General features: G+C 63.8%; 2 protein-coding genes across 6 annotated transcripts; one reads left to right on the top strand and one right to left on the bottom strand.

Moving 5' to 3' along the window:
- The first annotated feature begins 283 nt into the window (after nucleotides 1-283).
- On the top strand, nucleotides 284-3,478 carry LOC112315671 (sphingomyelin phosphodiesterase 5). Of its 2 annotated transcripts, XM_053930137.2 has the most exons (7): nucleotides 298-1,794; nucleotides 1,891-1,963; nucleotides 2,198-2,338; nucleotides 2,423-2,512; nucleotides 2,604-2,667; nucleotides 2,745-2,880; nucleotides 2,955-3,478. In XM_053930137.2, the coding sequence occupies exons 1-7, from the start codon at nucleotides 967-969 to the stop codon at nucleotides 3,045-3,047; spliced, it is 1,425 nt and encodes a 474-aa protein (XP_053786112.1). In that variant the 5' UTR covers nucleotides 298-966; the 3' UTR covers nucleotides 3,048-3,478. The 2 variants fall into 2 exon arrangements, with proteins under 2 accessions (XP_053786113.1, XP_053786112.1); XM_053930138.2 differs by lacking the exon at nucleotides 2,198-2,338 and having other exon boundaries at nucleotides 284-1,794.
- On the bottom strand, nucleotides 3,106-12,404 carry OPLAH (5-oxoprolinase, ATP-hydrolysing). 4 transcript variants are annotated; one of them, XM_053930069.1, is made up of 27 exons: nucleotides 12,283-12,404; nucleotides 11,575-11,798; nucleotides 11,310-11,501; nucleotides 10,712-10,811; nucleotides 10,510-10,633; nucleotides 10,193-10,388; nucleotides 9,958-10,123; nucleotides 9,707-9,845; nucleotides 9,562-9,629; nucleotides 9,162-9,427; nucleotides 8,922-9,034; nucleotides 8,664-8,834; nucleotides 8,319-8,456; nucleotides 8,090-8,228; nucleotides 7,859-7,971; nucleotides 7,526-7,677; nucleotides 7,109-7,269; nucleotides 6,920-7,021; nucleotides 6,673-6,847; nucleotides 5,191-5,375; nucleotides 4,917-5,063; nucleotides 4,686-4,820; nucleotides 4,354-4,503; nucleotides 4,068-4,225; nucleotides 3,823-3,983; nucleotides 3,557-3,654; nucleotides 3,106-3,316 (listed from the first exon to the last, which is right to left on the bottom strand). In XM_053930069.1, exons 2-27 carry the CDS (start codon nucleotides 11,743-11,745, stop codon nucleotides 3,170-3,172), a joined length of 3,867 nt encoding a protein of 1,288 aa, XP_053786044.1. In that variant the 5' UTR covers nucleotides 11,746-11,798; nucleotides 12,283-12,404; the 3' UTR covers nucleotides 3,106-3,169. The 4 variants fall into 4 exon arrangements, with proteins under 4 accessions (XP_053786044.1, XP_053786043.1, XP_071078272.1 ...); XM_053930068.2 differs by lacking the exon at nucleotides 12,283-12,404 and adding an exon at nucleotides 12,057-12,180; XM_071222171.1 differs by lacking the exons at nucleotides 11,575-11,798; nucleotides 12,283-12,404 and having other exon boundaries at nucleotides 10,712-10,867; nucleotides 11,310-11,444.
- Between the last annotated feature and the right edge of the window lie 3,490 nt (nucleotides 12,405-15,894).

Below are 15,894 nucleotides of genomic sequence, written 5' to 3'. Positions count from 1 at the left end.
CCTGGGAAAGGGGAGAGGGTTAGAGACCTGTGTGGATATAGCAAAGCAGCCATGAACACACCCAGCCCCGGACCTTAACTTCTAAAGGGGATAGAGATTCCTTGGAAAATTGGGATGGGGGGGGGGGGGCATAAGCAACATAAGAACCCGCGTGGGAACTGTAGGGACTGGTTCAAAGCTAGAGTTAGAAAGGTGGGGGCGGGCAACGCGGGAGGGAGCCAGAGGCAGCTGTCGTGGCAACCACCTCAGTGAGTGCGAGTGACCGGAGAAACGGAGCTGGCTTCCACCTTGCTCGGGTGCCTCGAGGGGCGTGGCCGCGAGGGTGGAGCCAACGGTCCCTTCCCCCCAGATTGGGAGCTCCTTGGGGTAGGGACACAGAGCTGTCACTATTGTAGGGAGATCCTTCATCATCTGAGGATATGTCTTTTTACTCAAGGGCTGGACATCGCACCTCTGGGGAGACAGTGGGGGTGGGGTATATCCCGAAGTCTGGCCGCAGGGGCGCCAGAGCAATTCCACGCGGACGTGCAGGAGGCGGGGCAGCACCTACTGAACGTCTCTCGCTAGCTTTGCGCCCGCCCGCACTAAAAGGGTCGCTCTCCGCTTTGTGCGGGCTGCGCCCCAGACCCCACTCGCGTCAGCGTTCTCCCTGCGGCCATCTAGGGAGGGCGGGGCGAAGAGGATCTGGGGCGGGACTTCGAGGCCAGTGTCTCTTCCGCTTTCCCTTTTGTTCTCTTTAACCGCCGACGAGATTTCGCGCGAGTGAGAGGGCGGTTTCCCGGATTTATCTCCCCTGCGCCCGCGCCCCCAAGCTCACGGGTACCTTCTGCGTCAGCGCACAGATTGCGCCACGTGGCCTTGACCCGTGTGGCTCCCCACCAGCTCCGGCGGACGCTCCCACAAGTCAACTTGCACGGGGAAGCGAATGAGTCTCGGGGGCACCCCGCGGCAGAAGAACCCCGCGCCATGCAGTCTCCGCCAGACTGGCCTCCGGTGCCTGGACCCCTCAGGCCCTCGCCCTTCCCGAACCCTGTGCTGCATGCCCTCCACAGTCTGGCCCGCGCGCTGCTTTTCCCGGCCTACTGGGCCCTGGACCAGCTGCTGGGTTGCTGGGCGCCAATTGCGCGCCCCAGCTGCCTAAAGTGGCTGAGAGCAGCCGCGGGAGCCGGAGCGGCGCTCCTGCTAATAGTGGTCATCGGCCTGCCTTTGACCCTGCCGGGCCTGCTGCTCTGGCTGCCGCTGCAGGCCTGGCGCCGCCCCTTCTGCTACCAGCCCCCTCCGCAGAGCTGGGCGCCTCCCGCACCCTGGCGCCCCCCAGCTGAGCCCCCGCGCTGCTTCAGCTTTCTCAGCGCCAATGTATGCCTGCTCCCCGACGGGCTAGCACGCTTCAGCAACTTGAGGCACACTCAGCGGCGAGCGGAAGCCGTGGGCACCGTGCTACTCGCCGGCCTGCGGCCCTTGCGCTATGGGACTATGGGCTGCAGTCCGCCAGCGACTGGGGCGCCCGGCGGGGTGCTAATAGCCACAGTGCCAGTGGGTCTGGACTTCGTGTGCCTGCAGGAGGTGTTCGATCTGCGCGCGGCGCGCCGCCTGGTGAGCCGCTTAGCGCCCAATCTGGGCCCAGTGTTATACGACGTGGGTACGTTCGGCCTGCAGCCCGGGCCGCACCTCAAGCTGCTGGGCAGTGGGCTGCTGCTGGCATCTCGCTACCCGCTGTTGCGCGCCGCCTTCCGGTCCTTCCCGGACGCTCGTCGCGAGGACGCGCTGGCTTCTAAGGGACTTCTTTCTGCACAGGTAACGGCCTGCCGGGAGCAAAGCTCCCCGGCTGGGGAGGAGGTGGGGTGTGGTGTTGAACGGCGAGGGTTGTTGGGGCTGTCCATGGTGTTGCAGGCGCAAGTGGGCCTCCTGGACGGGCGCCGCATCGTGGGCTTCCTGCACTGCACGCACTTGCATGCGCCAATTGGTGAGCCCTACTTGCGTGGGCACGCGTGCAGACCGATCCGCCTCTCTGCGTGGGGGCGGATCCCCCTTCCCACCATTTTTTCACTGCCCCCGACACCGCGAGTTCCTGAGTGCCGGGTGGGCTCACAGATGGCCGGGAATGGCGGGGGTGGGGGTGGGGGGGTTCTGCCGTGTTCCGGATTGCAAACGGCACCCTGGGCTGAGCCTTCTTCCACCACCACCCCTACTCCCTCAGAGGACGGGCCCCTGCGCTGCAAACAGCTGACGCTGCTGCTGGACTGGGCCGAGCAGTTTGAGGCTGAGAGCCGCCACACTGATGAAGTCGTGGCCTTTAGCGTGCTCCTGGGTGACCTGAACTTTGACAACTGCTCGCTAAGTGAGGGGAGGCTGCAGCGGTGGGACTGGGCGGGCGGGGGGGGGGGGCCTGGCCCCGCCCACCTAGCGCTGACCTTCTCTGCAGACCACGCGCAGGAGCAGGAACACCCGCTTTTCAGCCACTTCCGGGACCCCTGCCGGCTGGGCACGCGCCAGGAGCAGCCGTGGGCCCTGGGTACGGCACCCAGGCTGGAGGCGGCCCTAGGGAGGGCTCCACTGCCGGTGCTCCTGCTAATAGAATCAACCCCCCGCCCCCCCGCCCCCAGGGACGATATTGAGCACTTCCAGGCTCCACCACTCGGTAGCCTGCTCCCCGGAGATGCTGCGGAGGTGAGCAGCCACCTGGGGGCCAGGCACCGCCCGGAACTGAGGGGTGCCCTGGCCTTGATGATACCGCCCCTCCTCAGGGCCCTGGAGAAGGAGGAAGGGCGCCACCACTACCTGGCAGGCCCTCGCCATGGAGGCCCCCAGGCTGAGCCCTGGCGCGGCCGGCGCCTAGATTACATCACCTACCGGGGAGCGCCCGGAGGCGTGCTGAGTCCAGTAAGTGCCAAAGCTCAGGGCGCTGGGCAGGCTGGTGCTGGGACCACCCCCTTAACCTGACTCCCGCCCCCCAGGAAGTGGAACAGATGACATTCAGCACCGCCCTGGCGGGGCTCACAGACCACCTGGCCGTGGGACTTCGGCTCCGAGTTTCGATGCCCTCGTGAGGGAGGCACGCAGGCGACAGCGGCGAGGCGGGGTTGAAAGACGGGCAAGGAGGCAAAGTGTGAGCCCGGCGGGTCGCAGCAGGAGCAGGACGACCGAATGGATCTTTATTGCGTGCCCTCCCTCACACAGCCTCCTGGGCCCTGCGGTACTCATAGACGCTGCCTCGCTCTGAGAAGGCTGGGGGCTGCGGGGGCGACACGGGAGGTGAGGCAGGGTCCTCGGGGTCCCCGTAGCCCCCGCCGCCTGGTGTGTGGAGGCAGAACACGTCCTGTGGAGCAGAGCCGCAGGTTCAGTGTAGGCATGGTCCTCGCCTACCTCCCGCTGCAGTCCCATCCCCACAGCAACGCATCCACAACACTGGCCTGAGCCGCTGAGCCTGGTTTGCTGTTCCCTTTCCTTCAGGAGCCAAATTAAACTGAGTCTCTGGTTACTTTGCAACCCTGTACCCTTTCGGTGGGATGAGAGCTGCCCGGGGATGGAGATGGGACGGACAGACGACAATCCTTACCCCAGGGTACACGGTTACCGACGTCTTCCCGCCCAGATTCACCGTCCGGCCGTCCTTGCGGATCAGTAGATTTAGGCCACGGGCACCAGGCTCACCCCCTGAAAGAAAAGGCGAGGCGAGGGGTGGCCCGGGAGGCAAGGAAGAGAGAGGCACGGGAGGGCTTGGTAAGGAGATAGGGGGAAACCGAGAGGGAGGGGAAACGCGCTGGGTTAGGATGAGGGGGAGAGACTGGACTGGTGGAAGGGGGGATCCAGGGAGGTGCTCACCGTGGAGGCCGTAGGGCCGAAAGGCGCGGCGTTCGGTCAGTACGGACAGCAGCGCCTCCTCGCGGAACAGCAACTCACGGACGACACCATCGCCGCCCCGGTAACGGCCACGGCCCCCGGACCCCGGCCTCAGCTCGAAACGGCGCAGGATGACTGGGTACCTGCGCAGGCCACTGGCTCCATACGGCCGCCCCCGCTGACTGCCCAGCCCCGCCCAGCTCCCCAACCCCGCCCACATCTCGCACCTGCTCTCCAAGATCTCAGGATCGGTGATGCGCGTGTTGGTCATGTGGCTGTGCACGCCGCTGCGCCCGTGCCAGCCGGGGCCCGCGCCTGCGCCGCCTGCCACCGTCTCATAGTAGCCCATGTGGGCGTTGCCCAGGGTCACGTTGTTCATGCAACCCTGGCAGGGACAAGCGATCACTGGGCGCTGGGGCGGTATCCACTCCCTGAGGGCCCCAGGCCACCGACCTCCCCATCCCCATCCCCCACCCCCAGCAAATCCTAGACGCGCCCACCCGCCTGCCGCACCTGGGAGGCAGCGCAGGCTCCAAAGGCCCCCAGGATGACGTCCACCACGCGCTGTGATGTGAGCACGTTGCCGCCCACCACAGCAGCCTCTGGGGATGGGTCCAGGATGGAGCCTTTAGGAATCACCACTTGAACTGGTGTCAGGCAGCCCTGTGCAGCCAGGGGACAGCTCTCAGAGGCAATTGGAAGAAACACATCCTCCCACAACCAGCACCTCTAGGACCATCAGTCCGTTATTGGGCTGCTGGGCTGGCGTCGCCCCAGGCTCACTCCGGGTGACCTGGGGCTTGGGGTGGACCTGCGGACCTCAAACGCAGGACTCGCCTGTGTACCTGGTTGAGCGGGATGTCTCGGCCCACCAGACAGCGCAGGCAGTAGATGAGGGAAGACAGCGTGATGGCCCGCGGTGCGTTGAGGTTGCCAAACACCTCCGGCCCAGTGCCGCTGAAGTCAAACACCGCACTGCCCTGCCCACCCAGAAGGGAGGTCATCAGCCCTAAGGCAGCCATACCCCAGACATCCCGTTCACCGCCTCCCACGGCCCCGGTTCCCTCCAGCCAGACCTGAGTCAGGTTGATATGCACGCGGAGTCGGATGGGGGACCCGTCGTCCATGTGGTCCTCTGCAGAGACCTCCAGAGGGAGGCCCCGGGCCTGCCGGGAGGTCCCAAAGGCCCGAAGCATGTCCCGAACAGCCAGCTCAGCGTTTGCCTGGCAGGGGTTGTGTTCAGAGGTAGCCATGCCGCCTTCTGGGTAGGCCAGATGCCTCCCTCCCCTACCTGCCCAGCTGCCTGGGAGCTGGCACAGGGCCACCCCACTGCTCTTGCCCCAGGCCCACCTGAATATGGCCCATGTAGGCCTGCACCACATCCAGACCGTACTGCCCGATTAGCTCCCCCACCAGCTGGATGCCCTTCTGGTTGGCTGCCACCTGGGCTCGGAGGTCTGACAGGTTGTCGTGCAGATTCCGGGTCCCACTGCAGCCAGGAATCTTGCCTGGAGCCCGCAGGGCCTCTGTGACCGCTGGGTGTGCAGAGTCACCACTAAGCCACTCTCCAGCCCCGGGGCTGCCTGCTCCACACCTGCTGTGCCTCCGCTGGGCACTGCGGGTCCCCCATGTTGGCCCTTCGCTGGCTCCCCACAACCCTGCTGACTCCTGCCAGTGCCCGGAAAACCCACAGCTTCCTCCCATCTGCTGAGTCTTCTCCTTCCCGCACCCCAGCCCCCACAAACACTCTAGGATGGGGCAGTCAGCGGGGCCAGAGAGGGCAGTGTGTGACAGGCACATTAGTCCCTCGGCAAAGTCTCCTCCCTCCTTCATTTCCTCTTGTCCTGCCTCTCCCCTCCTGGACCCGCTTTTTATAGGCTTTTTTCGGGGTCTCCCTCCCTGTCCCCAGGAGAAAAACTATTCCCCTCAACCATCCCCCATTCACACTGCCCTCAGCCCTGTGGTCCCACTGGCCCCCAAGCCAACTGCTTTGAAAGACCATCAGTGTGGCAATCTGTACAGCAACCCCACCCCCCAGATCTGGGCGAAGACTCCAGCGTCCCCTTAGCAGAGCAGGTGCCGGCCCAGGGGCCACTCCTCACTTTGGGGAATCCCTGCTCGAGTCTAGGCAAAGGTCCTCTCTGAGGCTCCCTGGCCATTGGGTCCTCTTCCAGGTTCCTGTGCATGCCCCTCCCAGGACCCCTGCCCCCTGCCCTCACCCCAGATTGACCAAAGGAGCAGCCAGACCTAGGTCACTCGATTCATGTCCTCGGCAGCCTGTGGCTCTATTACACCACCCTCCACCCTGCCCACATCGTCTCCTCTGACTCTGGGATGCCCCCTGGGCCCTCAGATGCTGACAGCATCAAGCCTGCTGTGTTTTTCCTGATGCTTCTCCCTCCGAGTCCTCACTGCCGCTCTGTTTCACCTTCCCTGCAGCTGCTCTGTGCCCACTCAGAGCCGGAGCCTCCGTCTTCCAGCTGTTGGTCCTCAACTGTTCCCCTCACCCCCAAATCCCATCAATACCAACAATGACCTCCAAAACAGCTGTCCCCACCCCACCCTTGCTGCCCAGCTTAAGGCTCAGCATCATCCAGTGCAAACCAAGTACAGATTGTAAACACCTTGAAATAGGCTCCTTGCCATTCTGTACCCAGTCCCTTCAGTGTCCTGGCCAAATTCGCACCCCCAAAACCACTGAGGCCTTCCTGGGCCCAGGCAGAATTCATCTCAGCTCCTCTGGTCATCTCTGAGAGATAGCACCACCTGGCTTCCCTAGCTTCAAGCCAGGCCTGGGCTGGCAGGCTGCGTCCCAGGCCCACTGCGGCTCACCCTCTTCCTGGAAAACTCCTCCCTGGACAAGCTTGAAGGACAGAAAGACAGCGCCCTCCTGCTGCAGTGTGGTGGAGTGCGGGGGCATGGAGCCTGGTGTGATGCCCCCAATGTCTGCGTGGTGCCCACGGCTGGCCACATAGAATACAGGCCGAGTCTGTCCTGGCCAAAACACCTAGGAGTGGAGGGCAGCGGTCAGCCGCATGGCCTCCTTGCCCCCCCGAGGTTCCCGGGCAGCAGCCCTCACCGGCGTGATGACAGTCAGGTCTGGCAGATGGCTGCCTCCCGCGCTGGGGTGGTTGCTCAGTAGCACGTCGCCAGGGTGCAGTTCAGCCCCCAGGTGCCGGATCTGAAGCCGGGACACAGGTTGGGAGTGGGGAGGAGATGGGGCGGAGGCGGGGCAGAGGAGAAGGGCAGGAAGAGGGACCCGCCAAACCTGGAACTGCACTGTCTCCTGCATGGCGCCCAGGTGCACAGGGATGTGGGGGGCATTGGAGACCAGCCCCCCGTCGGGCCCAAAGAGGGCGCAGGAGAAGTCCAAGCGCTCCTTGATGTTGGTGGAGATGGCTGTGCGCTGCAGGATGCGGCCCATCTGCTCTGAAGGCACACAGGGACCAGGTGCCGTTGGCCCCACCCACCCACAGCTTCCCCCCGGGGAACAGAGAGGCAGGACCCAAGTCCCAGAGCCAGGACCACAGTGCCCACCCAAGATTCTGCCAAGAAGTCACCAGCCAAGATTCTGCTTCTGCCCCTTCCCCTAGGTGACACTTCCTGTGCCCGCCTCTGCCCAGCAGGCAGAGCCTCCATCGGACACTGCAGGGAGCAGGGCCCAGAGGGTGGTGGCGCCACTCACCTGCGATGCTCATGAAGCGGTGCGAGAAGATGGACAGGTGGATAGGGTCAAGCTGGGCGCCCACCGAGCTGGGAGCCTCGGCCCCCACTGCGATGCGGACGTCCCCAGTCTCAGTCACCTCTGCCTGGCAGCCTGGCTCCACCAGAATGGTGCTGGGGGCAAGGCCAGACCACAGTCCCAACCAGGGACCCCACAGCCCCAGGTCCCAGCCATGATGGGATCCCAGAGTCCCTCAGACCCCTGCAGCCTTGGGCCAGAAGCCCCCACCAGGGCCCCACAACTGTAGAACCAACCCACACCCCCATGGACCCATCTAGCCGGGCCTCAGCCTACCTGTTGCTGTCAATGATGAGGCAGGGCCCCTGAAGCTTGTGCCCATAGGCCAGCTCTCCCAGCAGGTACACGGGGGTCTCCTGGTAGCCCCCCTCGAAGTAGCACTGAGTCATCTGAGGAGGTGTGGGTGAGTGAGGCTTCAGGTCCAGCACCCGACCCCAGGACTTCCCATGGCACATGTGCCTGTGTGCCTGACGGTGTCGGTGGGTGTGCACAGGCAGGGCCACCAACCTTGTCTACCCGGGGAGGCCCGGTTTGGGTTTTGGGGATGTCCTCAAGGTGAAGGCCACTGCGGCCGGTGCCCCGCACCCGCACATCGTCCACCACCACCGGCCGGTCGGGGATGATGAAGCCAAACTCCCGCATGTACCTGCACCCACCGACCCAAGGGCGCAATCAGGGCAAGGCAGCCAGGCCGGTGGGCCCCCCGCCAGGGCTCCCAGGACACGAGCTTGCCTACCTCTCCACGAACGCTGCTCCAAAGTCACCGGCACGGGGCGAGCGGGCAGTGGCCGGGTGCTGGTGGGCTGACACCATCAGGGCGCAGTCTGTGCCCTGGTAGCGCAGGTGCAGGAAGCTCTCAGTGCTGATCTGGGACCTGTCATGGTCACCAGGCAGGACTTTCACACAGGGCACCCTGCGAGGCCACCTGTCCTGCCTCCTCTAGCCTCACAGTCCACCCTCCCTGAGCACTGCTCGAAGGGGCCTGGCCCCATCTGGCAAGGCAGGTGTCAAACTAGTCTGGGGCTCACCTGGCATGCTGCAAGCCCTCTCTGCCCAGCCCAGCCCTCCCCCAGAACCCCACCTGGGGAAGCCCTGGGTCCGCAGGGCATCCACACACTGCTCCTCCAGCCGGCTCAGCCTCTGGTCCAGCTGCACAAAGGTCTCAGGGGCGTAGGGCAGGGAGCAGGGCTCCTGTGCCTCGTGCACCACATCTGCCAGAGCCAGCCCCAGTGCTGACAGCAGCCCACTGTGCCTGAGGACACAGGGCCACCGGGCGATGAGAGTGGCCTCCCAAAAGGGGTCCCCCACCCTAGGAGATGTGCCCCAGGCCCAGACACACCTGTGAATGTGCACAGTGTCCATGCCCAGAGCCCGGGCAATGGCACAAGCGTGCTGCCCACCAGCTCCCCCGAAACAAGCCAGCACATGTGCCGAGGGGTCATGACCTCGTGCCTGGGGAGTCAGAAGAGGGTCAGGGGCTTAGTTTACCCTGTCAGGCTCCCAACCCCTCCCCTGCATGGGGCTGCTTGAGTGGGAAGGGCAGGGTACGGCCGGGAGACAAGGGCAGAAGTGGGCGTACCTGCGTGAGGGCACGGATGGGCCGGCACATGGCCTCATTGGCCACGCGTACAAACCCCATGGCCACCTCCTCCAGGCTCAGCGGGGAGGCCGGGCAAGGCCCGTTGGTCAGAAAGCTGTTGATGTCGGTGGCCACAGCCTCCAGGGCCTTTCGGGAGGCCTCTGGGGACAGTGGCTGGTCCTCTCCCGGCCCAAAAATGCAGGGGAAGGAGGCCGGCAGCAGGCGACCCAGCACCAGATTAGCATCCGTCACTGTCACGGGGCCCCCTGGGGGGTGTGCAGGGTGTGGGGTTGGGGGCTAGGATCGGGGGACCAGGAGTGGGCAGTGGGGTGAGGCTTAAGAGGTGGGGGTGGGGGCCAGAGCAGCATGGAAGGGCCCTGTGGGTGAGTCCAGATCTTACCTTTCCGGTAGCAGGCAGGGCCTGGGTGGGCTCCTGCAGACTCTGGCCCCACCACAAACAGGCCAGACCTTGGGGGAGGGACGACCGGAATTGGAGGCAGGTTGGGAGGTGGGCAGGGTGTCCCAACCGAGGTGGGGGAGCTGACCTGAAGAAGAGGCGGGAGCCCCCACCAGCTGCTACTGTGTTGATGTCCAGCTGGGGGGCCTGGAGGGTGACACCTGCTGTGCTGGCCTCAAAGACGTGTTCAAATTCCCCAGCATAGCGGCTCACGTCGGTGGACGTGCCTGGGGGAGGGGGGGGTCTGGTGGTGAGGAGTCCCCCCACAGACCTGGATGTCGGGCATTGCCCAGCCTGGCTGCAGAGCCTCCCCCGGGCCCCATCCTTCTGCCCTCATACCTCCCATGTCAAAGCCGATGACAGGCTGGCCACCCTCTGCCTGGTAGGTGGTGGCAGAATAGCCAACCACACCCCCGGCAGGGCCGGACAGCACGGCCCGGGAGCCGCTGAAGGAGTCCACGGGAGCCAGGCCGCCGTCGGAGCGCATGAACAGCACCTGTACACCCTGTGGACAGGCAGGCGGTGGTGAGGGGCGGGCGCTCACGGGGCCGCGGGAGTGGGCAGGGGGCCTCACCTTGAGCTGGCCCTGGAAGCCCCGGCAGAAGCCCTGCACGTAGCGCTGGATGGCAGGGGTGAGGTAGGCGTCGGCGCAGGCTGTGTGCCCCCGCGGCACGATCCGCACCATGGGCATGGCCTCCGAGGACAGCGACACGTGTGTGAAGCCCAGCTCCCGGGCCAGCGTGCCCACCTGCTTCTCGTGTTGGGCCCACCTGAGACAACGACCCAGAGGGCTGTACCTCCCACCGCTGCCCCCCACTCAGCCCTGGTCCCCACCCTCACCTGGCCTCCTGCCGGGGCGGCTCCCCTCCCCCCACTCCAGTTCACACTCACGTGTAGGAGTGCATGAGCACCACGGCCAGGCTGCGGATGCCTCGGGACAGGAGCCCCTCCAGCTTCCCACGCAGACCCCCCAGGTCCACGGGCTGCTGTACCTCCAGCAGGTCCCCTGTGCGGCCTGTGGGGAAGCCATCACTGTCCATTAAAGACCCACAAGACCCTGCTGCCCCCAGACCCCAACACCTGAGGCACACACCTTTGACAGGCGCCCCAGTGCCTGGCTCCCCACGATATAGCACCACACGCTCGTCCACCTCCAGCACCTCTTCATACAGCACCTCAGGCATGGGCACGGCCTGGGGGCAGGCAGAGGCTCAGAGGAGGCCCAGGCTTGGGGGTCCTTGCTGGGGTCCTGCGTGGGTGGGCAGTGCAGGCGAGGGAATATGTCCCAACAGGCCAGTGGACAGGCCCAGGAGACAGTCAGAAGTGTGGCCCCAGTACAGCCCACCCAGGGGGCAGCTCTCTGCCCCCAGGCACCTGAATGTGGCCAACTGCCCTGCCCCAAGAGCAGTTCCTTCCTGCAGCATTGGGGGTGGGGGTTGGACACCCACCCCTCACCCTGAACAGGCTGTCTTGGGCTACCTCACACCTGGGGTCTAGGACAGGGCACAGTGGCACACAGAAGCAACACATGTGACCCTCTCAGTGCGGGGTGGGGGGGGGGGACGCGGGGTTCTGCTGGGAGTGCCCGGAACCTCCTCTCTGCCCACCCGGTGACCCTGGGCCAGCTCTGACCCTCCAAGGACTGCCCACCTCGAGGGGACCCAGCCACCTGCTGGCATGGGCGAGCTCACCAGGTCAAAGAGGTCCTCGCGGGCCTGGGTGCCCACATGCAGCAGGTCTCGGAAGCCACGTGTCACCAGCAGGGCCACCCGCTCCCCTCGACGCTCCAGCAGTGCGTTGGTGGCAACTGTGGTGCCCATTCGGATGCTGGCGATGCGACTGGTATCCAGTGGCCGGTCCCTCGGCAACAGCATGCCTCCCTCCTGGGAACCAGGTGGTCAGTGTCAGGCCTCTGGCCCTGGGGTCCCTCCCCACCCCACAGCCCTGCGCGGCCACCTGCTCCAGGATGCGGCGAATGCCTTCTGTGGGGGCGTCTGCATAGTTGGCAGGATCCTCTGAGAGCAGCTTCAAGACCCTCACATGCCCCCTGGGGCACTGGGCAAAGACATCTGTGAAAGTGCCTCCCCGGTCGATGGCAAAATGGAAGCGCCCCTCGGGGCTGCCCATGGTGGCAGGGCTGGAGTCCAGCAGTGACTCTTCCGGCTGCAGTCCTGGCAGAACTGGGAAGAGGTAAGGGGCGTCAGCAGGGAGGTGGGCTCATCCACAGGTGGGGTGCCGCGGGCAGAGCTGGGATGGGGGATTCCAGGTCCAGAAGGGGCTTTGGGAGGAGCCAGAACTGCAGGGCGGCGCTCGGAGGGCAGCCTGAGGCACGGCCAGAGCTGCGCTGTTGTGGCGCCAGGCCTAAGGCCCAGGTTGGGGCCGAAACCCGGGCCTGAAGCGGGCTACTGAGAACGGGGGCGCCGCCTGGAGCCCCGGACCTGGGGGCTCTGCGTTCCTTTAGCCCGAGGAGGCACAGGGTTGGGGCAAGTGAGGAGAGCTCCACTGCCCAAGGCTCGACCTTTGGGCCAAGGCCTGCGGGACAGGACACGGGACCCGCCGGAGCCTGCGCAGGCGACGGGGCGGGGCCGCGGCCCGGGATTCCACGGAGCAGGGACGCGGCGCCCTGGGGGGGGGGGGGCGGGAAGGTCCTTGTCCCGGGCCCACCTGGCTCCACGTCTCTCCCTGTCGGTTCGGGCTACACGCCTTGCCCGCGCCCGCCCTGGCCCGGAAGCGGACCCTCCCCCGCCCCGCCCGGCACCACAGGTCTTGGCGCGCCCAGCTCTCCCAGTGGCGTCAGACTAGGCTTGCCCGGAGCCGCCCCCGCCCTCCGCTGGGAGCCACCCAAGGGCAACTGGTGGGGCCTTTCCCACCCGATCCCGGGCGGGGCGGGGCTGCGGCGCGGTGCCCGAGCTTCCCCTCCCCCGCAGCCCACCCGCGCGGACCGCGCACCCACTCGTGTCTTCCCTTCACTCTGTGCGGCCAGAGGCCCCAGAGCATGGTGCTAATGCCACGAGGCCTGGGGTCACCTGCCACTTGCCTGTTCCAGGGCAGCTGCCCATTTGCAACGTTCTGGCCAGACCCTGTGAGGCCCCTTGGATGAAGTCCTCTTTCTTGCACCCCACCCCAGCCTGCCCAAAGTCCCGCTGTTACTTCAGCCTTCAGCCCACACCTCCAGAGCCCACCACTCTTCACTACCCAGCCCTAGGCAAGCCCATCACTTCTCACTGGGACTGTCCTTCCCAGCCGCCCCCTCCAGTCAAGGAGCCAGGGGTGGGGGGACCACAGAGCCTGAGCCTCAGGCTCCCTCTGCCTGGTGAGGCCCTCCTGGTCCTCGTCTACCCTCCACTCCACCACCACTGGCTTCAGCAGACCCAGCTCACTGCCACCTCAGGGACTTTGCGTGGACTGTTCCCCTGGAAAACTCCACCCCAGCCTCGTGTCTCCCACACTTGTCCAGCCCTGGTCCAATGTCACTTTCTCAGTGATGCCACCTTCTCGCGGTCGCACCTACTAAAGGAGGCCCCTCTGCCCCGGCCCTCGCTTCGTTCGAACTCCTCCAGAGCGCATGGCATGGCCCCGGGGGCAGGCGTTTCCCTCCTTTTCGCTGTCTTGGCACAAGCCGAGTGAGTGCCCCGCAGGCCCCTGAATAGAGCCCATGCAGCCCCTGCGCTGCTCACCCCTTTCAGCATCCTTGAACTTGATGGTTTTGCGCCGGGGCAGTCGGGGGCTGGAGGCCACCTCAGCCAGGAGCCCAGAACTGCAGAAGCCCAGGGCGCTGCCCCGGTTCCTGAGCACCAGCTTCAGCTCCTGGTTCTCCTGGATCAGCTGCACGAGCCGCCGCAGTTCCTCGTTCTCCTGCGCCAGCCTCTGGATCTCGTGCCGCAGACCCTCGTAGCTGCTGAGGAGGGACATGCCCGGCATTGGCGGGGGCAGCAGATGCCAGCAGTAGCCGGCCAGCCAGGAACAGCAGACCCTGCCATTGTGAGGTCAGCACTGCCCCTGCCCCCAAGCTTTGGCTGCATTCCATTCCAGGGCTCAGCAGTTCCAACCTCTTGGAGCAGAGCGTCCAGGACCTCTGACCTCTGGCCTCCCCCCAGGGCCAAATGATTACCGAGTCCAGCCCTGCCCCAGGCTTTGGAGTGCCTGTAGGAAGGCCCCTCCTGGAAGACAGAAACGTCTTCATCCCAGCCCAGCACAGGTGTGTTGCAGGGAGGCAGTAGAGATTCAGGCACCCCCACCAGTCCACCTGGGCGCCCAGTGTCCCACCCACCATGCCAGGTGGTGGGGCTGGGTGACTGGGCACGGTGTCCAAGCGGTTACGGCCAGCACAGCATGTGAAGGGTTTAGAGCAGCAATTTTCAACCGTTTTCATCTCATAGCACCCATAACCTAATTACTAAAAGTCTGCGGCACACCCGAAAATATATTTTTTACCAATCTGACAAAAAAAATAAGTATAATTTTTATTCATTCACAGTGGATGGGTATTGTTGTGTTGGCTGTTGTGAATTTTATTTGATAATCTAAGGGGAAAGAGGTCAGTGCCCCTGACTAAATAGTTAGATATTGCATGTCTTAATTCTTGCAGCACACTGGTTGAAAATCTCTGGTCCAGATGGTAGGTGTTTGAGCTGCCCTGAGGGAGGGGCACTGGCGCAGCAGCAGCAGGAGCTGGGTAGCAGTGACTCAGGTGCCGGGCTCGGGAGCAGGGGTGGGGTGCTGATCATGTTAGGCTAGAGCAGGGCCGAGGGAAGGAGCAGGGGGTGCTGGGTGTGCCCCAGGGAGCAGGCAGTGACTCTTTCACAGGGAGGGCAGGTGCCCTGGACGAGGCCCCACATTCAGGGCCTCCTCCTCGGGGCGGGCAGCTGGCAGGCCCATGAGAGGTCTGAGGACCGCAGATTCCTGGGGGCAGAGGAGCCACCCCCAAGGCCAACAATTGGGTTTACACTTTACAAAATATAAGGAAATGCCCTGGCTGGTGTGGCTCTGTGGATTGAGCCCTGGCCTACAAACCAAAGAGTCTCTGGTTCGATTCCCAGTCAGGGCACATGCCTGGGCTGTGGGCCAGGTCCCCAGTGGGGGGCATGCGAAAGGCAACCACACATTGATGTTTCCCTCCCTCTCTTTCTCCCTCCTCTTCCCTCTCTAAAAATAAATAAATAAAATCTTTTTAAAATTATGCCTAGGAAAAAGAACTCTCCTCTTTCACACAGCTTGTTCTGTAACAGGACAATTCTGTACAGCTGCCCACTGAGAGCCCTTCCCTTACTTTGTGGTTATTGCTTATTTCGCACCGACAGCTCCTTTTCATTGGTCTGCTCAGTGCAGTTTCCACTCATCAACGAGCAGCTTCTGCTGGGGTGGGTGTGTCCCTCCCCCACACGCTTCAGGGTGGCAAGGTGATGTCAGCGGGGGCTGTCACCGGCGCTGACTGTGGAGGGGACGCCTCTGAGAGCAGTGTTCCAGGGACTAGGAGACAACTGCACTTAATCTCAATGGAAATAATGACAATTTTAATGGTGCTTATAATTAGGGAAGAATCCTATTTCTAAGGGTTGTGGGGAAGAGTATTTGGTTTTTTTTGTTTTGTTTTTTAAGATTTTATTTGTTTAGGGTGGGAGGTGGGGGTGGGTGAGTGGGGGAAAATGGAGACAACTGTACTTGAACAACTATTTTTTTTAAAGATTTTTATTTATTTATTTTTAGACAGAGTGGGAGGGAGAAAGAGAGGGAGAGAAACCCAAATGTGTGGCTGCCTCTTACACATCCCACACTGGGCAACCTGGCCTGCAAACCAGGCCTGTGCCTTGACTGGGAATGGAACCAGAGACTCTGGTTTGCAGGCCAGCGCTCAGTCCACTGAGCCACCCCAGCCAGGGCAACAAACAGGTGTGGTTTTCACTGTGGCCACTTGCTCCATAGCAGTAGGAAACTAGCACACCTCCCAGGTGAAGGAAGCCCGCAGGACCTGATGCTAAAAGGGGCAGAACTGACGTCAGTGCTCTGAGACCTGGGGCCGGGCCTCCAGTGACTACTACATGACCTTGCCCTCCCACACTCCCACGAGCCCTCCGTCCTGACAGAGGCAGTCCCTTCCAGTTGCCGGAGGAGGTGGCAGTGTCCTCACCTGAGATGTAGATGGCCACCCAAAGAGGAATGTGCTGCTCACCCCTCAAAGGGGGGTCCGTTTCTCATCTCATGCCATCTGAACTGGCCTCTGGTCAGCACATTTCTGACCAGAGGAATGTGGTGGAAGTGACTGTGCTTGTGCCAAGC

The sequence above is a fragment of the Desmodus rotundus genome, chromosome 8 (assembly GCF_022682495.2).
Source record: "Desmodus rotundus isolate HL8 chromosome 8, HLdesRot8A.1, whole genome shotgun sequence".
Taxonomy (NCBI): Eukaryota; Metazoa; Chordata; class Mammalia; order Chiroptera; family Phyllostomidae; genus Desmodus; species Desmodus rotundus.
Note: the sequence above shows the minus strand (reverse complement) of the source record. Positions and strands in the feature narration are given on the sequence as shown.

Coding starts and splice junctions, on each gene's coding strand:
- LOC112315671 (XM_053930137.2), top strand. CDS start 967: ATGCAGTCTCCGCCAGACTGGCCTCCGGTGCCTGGACCCCTCAGGCCC. Junction 1,795..1,890: donor AGGGACTTCTTTCTGCACAG/GTAACGGCCTGC, acceptor ATGGTGTTGCAG/GCGCAAGTGGGCCTCCTGGA. Junction 2,881..2,954: donor CCGGAGGCGTGCTGAGTCCA/GTAAGTGCCAAA, acceptor CCCGCCCCCCAG/GAAGTGGAACAGATGACATT.
- OPLAH (XM_053930069.1), bottom strand. CDS start 11,745: ATGGGCAGCCCCGAGGGGCGCTTCCATTTTGCCATCGACCGGGGAGGC. Junction 10,389..10,509: donor GTGCTCATGCACTCCTACAC/GTGAGTGTGAAC, acceptor TCGTTGTCTCAG/GTGGGCCCAACACGAGAAGC. Junction 10,124..10,192: donor GCTTCCAGGGCCAGCTCAAG/GTGAGGCCCCCT, acceptor GCCTGTCCACAG/GGTGTACAGGTGCTGTTCAT.